The sequence below is a fragment of the Coregonus lavaretus genome (genome assembly GCF_964263955.1).
Source record: "Coregonus lavaretus genome assembly, chromosome: 1".
NCBI lineage: Eukaryota > Metazoa > Chordata > Actinopteri > Salmoniformes > Salmonidae > Coregonus > Coregonus lavaretus.
In genome coordinates this window covers 67,517,902-67,524,333 of record NC_139988.1, presented here as the reverse complement: position 1 = coordinate 67,524,333, position 6,432 = coordinate 67,517,902, and the positions used below count along the sequence as shown (strand labels likewise).

Here is a 6,432-nt window from a genome sequence, read left to right as displayed (position 1 = left end):
CTTCTGGATCATCCAAATGCACTCTAGCAAACTTCAGACGGGCCTGGACATGTACTGGCTTAAGCAGGGGGACACGTCTGGCACTGCAGGATTTGAGTCCCTGGCAGCGTAGTGTGTTACTGATGGTAGGCTTTGTTACTTTGGTCCCAGCTCTCTGCAGGTCATTCACTAGGTCCCCCTGTGTGGTTCTGGGATTTTTGCTCACCGTTCTTGTGATCATTTTGACCCCATGGGGTGAGATCTTGCGTGGAGCCCCAGATCGAGGGAGATTATCAGTGGTATTGTATGTCTTCCATTTCCTAATAATTGCTCCCACAGTTGATTTCTTCAAACCATGCTGCTTACCTATTGCAGATTCAGTCTTCCCAGCCTGGTGCAGGTCTACAATTTTGTTTCTGGTGTCCTTTGACAACTCTTTGGTCTTGGCCATAGTGGAGTTTGGAGTGTGACTGTTTGAGGTTGTGGACAGGTGTCTTTTATACTGATAACAAGTTCAAACAGGTGCCATTAATACAGGTAACGAGTGGAGGACAGAGGAGCCTCTTAAAGAAGAAGAAACAGGTCTGTGAGAGCCAGAAATCTTGCTTGTTTGTAGGTGACCAAATACTTATTTTCCACCATAATTTGCAAATAAATTCATTACAAATCCTACAATGTGATTTTCTGGAAAGAAAAGTCTCAATTTGTCTGTCATAGTTGACGTGTACCTATGATGAAAATTACAGGCCTCTCTCATCTTTTTAAGTGGGAGAACTTGCACAATTGGTGGCTGACTAAATACTTTTCCCCCCCACTGTATCTACCTCCCCCAGAGACAACCAGGAGAAGATGATCTATTATCTCCTGTTGGACAGGAAAGAGCGTTACCCCAGTTACGAGGATGAAGATCTGCCGCCCCGAAATGACGTAGGTGAGTCCCTAGGTGTCAGGAGCGAGCCACTGACTGCACTGACTGACTCCATCCCTGTCTGGTCTGCTGTCTTCCTCCTGCCCCTCTGTCTCTGTGTCTTGGTGTGTACCTTTCTCCTGCTTCTCCACGGACCACCTTTTAAACCTATCTCCTAATTTTGCTGTCTGACAGTGTGAATCTGGAAACTGATGCATATGAGTGTGGGGTAGAAGTGTGTTTGGGGAAAGGTGCGTTGTGTGTGTGTTTGGGTTATGTGTGTACCTATTGCAGATTCAGTCTTCCCAGCCTGGTGCAGGTCTACAATTTTGTTTCTGGTGTCCTTTGACAACTCTTTGGTCTTGGCCATAGTGGAGTTTGGAGTGTGACTGTTTGAGCTTCTACACCTGCATTACTAGCTGTTTGGGGTTTTAGGCTGGGTTTCTGTACAGCACTTCGAGATATTAGCTGATGTAAGAAGGGCTATATAAAATAAAATTGATTGATTGATTGATTGTGTGTGTGGGGGTTGGGGGGGTAGGTGTGTGTAGGGGCTGTCTGTGTGTGTGTGTCTGGGGATATTTTGAGTAGTTGTGATAGGCTTACTATGTACATTGTATGTTCTGATGAAGGGGGTGGGGTTGGGGTGGGTCTTACTGCGTAATGTACTAACTCCACCCTGGTGTCGCTCAGCGGACCCCCCTCGTAAGCGCGTGGACTCTCCCATGCTGACGCGTCATGGCCGCTGCCGCCCGGAGAGGAAGAGCCTAGAGGTGTTGAGTGTGACCGAGCAGGGGTCTCCCACCCCGCCCCGCAGGGCCCTTGACACGGCCGCACACAGCCAGAGGTACTGGAGGGGTGTCACACACATGGTCCAGAAACACAAACACACAAAAAATAGCAAATGCAGGCACACACTCACATAGACAGACAGGCACACATGCACACACACACACACACACATATTACATTCTTACTAGCCAAAAACATTTTGCCAGCCAAAAATAATACACACAGTATACATTATAATAAACCAGTACAAATATTGTCATTTTATTTGTCACATTTTACTTGATGGTGGAATATTCTTCACCTTTATGATGATGACCTTTAACCATATGACCTCTTGTGACCCCTCTACAGGTCTCGATCAGTCAGTGGGGCGTCCACCGGCCTCTCCTCCAGCCCTCTCAGCAGTCCCAGGGTAAGAGGCTTGTTGGCCAACACTTTTAACATCCACTCTGAAATTATAAAGTATACAACGTTTGACTCTGAACTGTCTTTTCATATACAGTATATGTCAGATTGTCTTTTAACATTGCGTTAATGTTGCTTTAACGTTTCCTCTGAGATTGTCCATCTCACTCAAGCTCCTTGGTCATTCTGAGCCATTTTACATGTCATACCACATTATCAGAATAATTCTCACCCATTTGGAGTTTCTTTGGCATTTATCTTATTTTTCTGCTTTTTCTACACCACACTTTCTACAATATGGTCCAACTTAAAACATGCATATTTTTATAAACATGTTTGGGTTGCAGAAATGTAAGATATACGATGTTGATCATCGTTGGTAGTCATTGTTTTTTTAAGTTATTATTATAAAAAATTTTTGAAGTTGTGTTCCACTGTAACCATGAAAATGTCAACATACTGATTCAATTTATTTTATCCGTATCAGCAAAAGCAGAAACCCTATTTTACTACAGTCACTACCGAAAGACTAAGTTCAGAGTCATAAAATGGCTTTACGCCATTTTGTAGTGTTTGTCTTCCGTACGGTTTCTGACATGGAGGGATTTTTGTGTGCTGGGTTATCTAAAAAAAGAGTGAGGTTGGAACGCAAATGGTTGAATGCAGGGTCAGAACTAATGATTTTACAATCAGTTATACAAATATCTCACACCATCAGTGCAGTTTCTTCACCATCATTCAAGAAGCACTCCTTTGTCATAACCCATAACACTCATTTCCATCCTTCTTTTCCCATTTTTTCCATCCCCCTCTTTCTCTTCTTCATTTCCATTCCCCCCCCCCCCTAGTCCTATCAGAGCCCTGTCTTCACGTTCAGCCAATCAGACGTCACTTCTGCCACCCCTCACACTAAGGACCCATCCAAACTAGGAAGTGCTACCACGCCTCGGCCGGCCCGAGCCCACGACAAACCCAAAGCGGCCCAGAACCCCAAAACCCAAACCCTGCCCACCACCACCAAGGGCGGTCCCGCCGCCAACCGGCCACACCTCCAGCCCATCAAGTCCCTCCCCATCCACAACTCCCCCTCCCGCTCCCCCTCCCCCCTCCTCTCACCCATCCCCCGCTTCTTCTTCTTCCCCTCGCCCTCCGTGCTCAAATCGGTCACTAAGAGCTTCTACCCCAACTCTGTGTCGCAGGTTACCCCCCAGGGCTCTCCACTGCCCACCCCCATGGGCACCCCCGTCCACCACCCCCACCACCCCTCCTCCACCCCTCCCTCCAACTCCTCCTCGTCCTCCTCCTCGCGGGCGGAGGGAGGCGGAGGGGTGGGCTCCCTGTCCCTGACTCCGCCCTCCAGCCCCGGAGGGAGCGGCGGCATGGCAGCTAGCAGCTCAGCCCATTGGAGGACCCGCCTCAACTCGTTCAAGAACAACTTGCTGGGCTCGCCCCGCTTCCACCGCCGCAAGATGCAGGGTGAGAGGTTACAAGGTCATACGGTCATAATAAAGTCACTTTCTTTTGGTGTTTCTTTAGGAAGTTGCAGTCTTACATTGAAAAGGGAAAATCAGAGCCTGTGTTTTACAGTGTTAACATCCCAATTTTGACACGATTGACAATATAGAACAAATGAATATAAATTGACTTAGAATACGCAGACATAATATATGTAACTACATAGCAATAGATTTTAAACAATTTAAATTGAGTTTGAGCAAATTAGTATACATAGCTACATGAACAAATGTCCTGTTTTTTCAGTACCCACATTAGAGGACATGTCCAGCCTGACCCCAGAGTCCAGCCCTGAGTAAGTCACACACAAACACACACACACACACACACACACACACACTCATGAACATGCCTCCCAGATGCCCTACGCCGAGGACCGACTCATTTTACCTCGCTATAACCTTTTCTTTGTTTGTCTGCCTGTGTCTGTCTGTCTGTCTGTGTATGTGTGTCATGCTCCCTCAGGCTGGCTAAGAAGTCGTGGTTTGGGAACTTCATCAGCCTGGAGAAGGAGGAGCAGATCTTCGTGGTGATCAGAGACAAACCGCTGAGCTCTGTCAAGGCAGACATCGTCCACGCCTTCCTCTCTGTGAGTATCTGACTCTGCTCTGAACATCCTCAATTAACAATGTCCGAGACTTGTCTTGAGAAAGGCCTACATTCTATCTCCTTGTTTTTCTGAATCACACTTCAGTCCTAGTAATATGTTCATGTTTTTGAAGTGTTAGGAATTTCTCTTGTGAACCTTTATATGTTCAATACAATCCGTTTTATTGACATGAAAAACGTGTCAAAGTTTCAGATGGTAGTAAATGTTCTCTCTACTACCCCATCTCACATTGACCCTCTTTCTCTGTCTCTCCCTCTTACTTTCTCTACCCACCTCTCCCTTTCTTTCTTTTCATTACCCCACGTATTTATCCCTCCCTTTACTTATCCTATCAACCCCCCCCAGATCCCCTCCCTCAGCCACAGCGTCATCTCCCAGACCAGCTTCAGGGCCGAGTATAAGACCTCCGGCGGCCCCTCCGTCTTCCAGAAGCCCGTTAAGTTCCAGGTGGACATTGCCTTCTCTGAGGGAGAGAGAGAGCGGGAGAGGGAGAAAGCCGAGAGGGAGGGCAAGAGAGAGGCAGGCATCTACAGCGTGACATTTACCCTCATATCAGGCAAGTGGTGCTTGGAATGGAAAGGACAAAGTGTTCATTCTAATGCTGTTAGTTGGTGATTTACAGCATCTGGTTTATATGGTGGATTTAATTGTTACAGTTCTGCGAATTAATTAAAGTAGGGCAGGTTTGTTATGGTGGAAGGGAGAGCTTTGGCTGTGCTTTTGGTATATGCTAAGTGTGTGTGTGTGTGTGTGTATGTATGTGCGGTGCAGGTGTGTGTGTCTTTAGTGCTGGTAAAAGCTTGCTTCTTATCAATGCCTGTGTGTGTGTGTGTGTGTGTGTGTGTGTGTGTGTGTGTGTGTGTGTGTGTGTGTGTGTGTGGGACTGTGTTCCATTGGAGTGTGTGTGTGTGTGTGTGTGTGTGTGTGTGTGTGTGTGTGTGTGTGTGTGTGTGTGTGTTCGCAGGTCCTAGTCGCAGGTTCAAACGAGTGGTGGAGACCATTCAGGCCCAGCTTCTCAGCTCCCACGATCAGCCCATGGGTGTCTCTGGTGAGTCACACACATTCTCTGTTACTCACCAACCTCACACACTATTTCCCACATCCAGTTACACTTCATAATAACCTAAATTAAAAATCCATGATTTGCTTTATAAATTATTGTAATTGTTATAAATGATTGTATATGTTTACAAATAATGAAATTTGAATGTATTAATAGTATGCACACTATTAGTAGTTTATTAATTATTCATTAAGATTATTATAAAGTGTTTCCCCACATTCTTACACACCCTGGTTTCACCTACATGAATGGAGTCACTTTATTCTCTCTCTCTCTCTCTCTCTCTCTCTCTCTCTCTCTCTCTCTCTCTCTCTCTCTCTCTCTCTCTCTCTCTCTCTCTCTGTGTGTGTCTCTCTCTCTCTCTCTCTCTCTCTCTCTCTCTCTCTCTCTCTCTCTCTCTCTCTCTCTCTCTCTCTCTCTCTCTCTCTCTCTCTCTCTCTCTCTCTACAGACCCCTTCCCAGATGAGAAGAACAGTCGGCCCCACGGGACCCCCACCCGCCAGAACTCCCGCCGCTCCGAGGGCGGGGGCGACCGGTGCGAGTGGGGTGAGCGAGGTGATGGAGGAGGCATCGGAGGAGGCATTGGAGGCAGTGGGGGGGTCCTGCAACGCCGAGGCTCCGGGAAAGAGAGAACACGACTACTGTCCTCCAATGGAACACAGTCCCAACCCTAAATGAGAGAGAGAGAGAGATGGAGAGAAACCAGTCGGGTAGCAGGTGTCCAAACTCCATTGGTGAAAAAAAGAAGACAAATTGTAATCAGACAAAACCCCAACCCTTCACAATCCATGAGATATACATTATCTCCCATTCCGCCCCCAGAAGATGTCTCAACAAGATTAAGCCTGAACACAAGCTGATATTTTTTCTGCTTTTCACCTGTGTTAAAATATACATTCATGTTGATTCACTGAATCAAGCAGGGATCCCATCCAAACCAGTAATAAAACTAAAACAAAAACATTTTTCCAAAGGGGATACATGGATGAGCCAGACACAGCACAGGTCAAACTAGGAACTTTGAAGAAGCGCTAATTTGCATGCCAGTTAGCCAGTCATTACGATAAAGGATGTTTGATTTAGATTATAAGATCTGCTAGCATACCATTCCTTTGCAATAACAAGCCAAAAGATAAGAACGGTTTAAACAATCTTGTGATG

General features: G+C 46.4%; 1 protein-coding gene across 1 annotated transcript in view; it reads left to right on the top strand.

Moving 5' to 3' along the window:
• The window catches only part of LOC311133799 (serine/threonine-protein kinase BRSK1-like), a gene marked incomplete at both ends in the record, with an annotated part of 10,826 nt that extends 4,881 nt beyond the window's left edge, over positions 1 to 5,945 (top strand). The window contains 9 exons of the mRNA XM_084167371.1: positions 813 to 910; positions 1,580 to 1,733; positions 2,030 to 2,090; positions 2,932 to 3,559; positions 3,845 to 3,893; positions 4,064 to 4,187; positions 4,554 to 4,771; positions 5,180 to 5,256; positions 5,722 to 5,945. Coding sequence (XP_084023497.1) covers positions 813 to 910; positions 1,580 to 1,733; positions 2,030 to 2,090; positions 2,932 to 3,559; positions 3,845 to 3,893; positions 4,064 to 4,187; positions 4,554 to 4,771; positions 5,180 to 5,256; positions 5,722 to 5,945 — 1,633 coding nt within the window. The remainder of the gene's footprint in view (positions 1 to 812; positions 911 to 1,579; positions 1,734 to 2,029; positions 2,091 to 2,931; positions 3,560 to 3,844; positions 3,894 to 4,063; positions 4,188 to 4,553; positions 4,772 to 5,179; positions 5,257 to 5,721) is intronic.
• Positions 5,946 to 6,432: the final 487 nt, after the last annotated feature.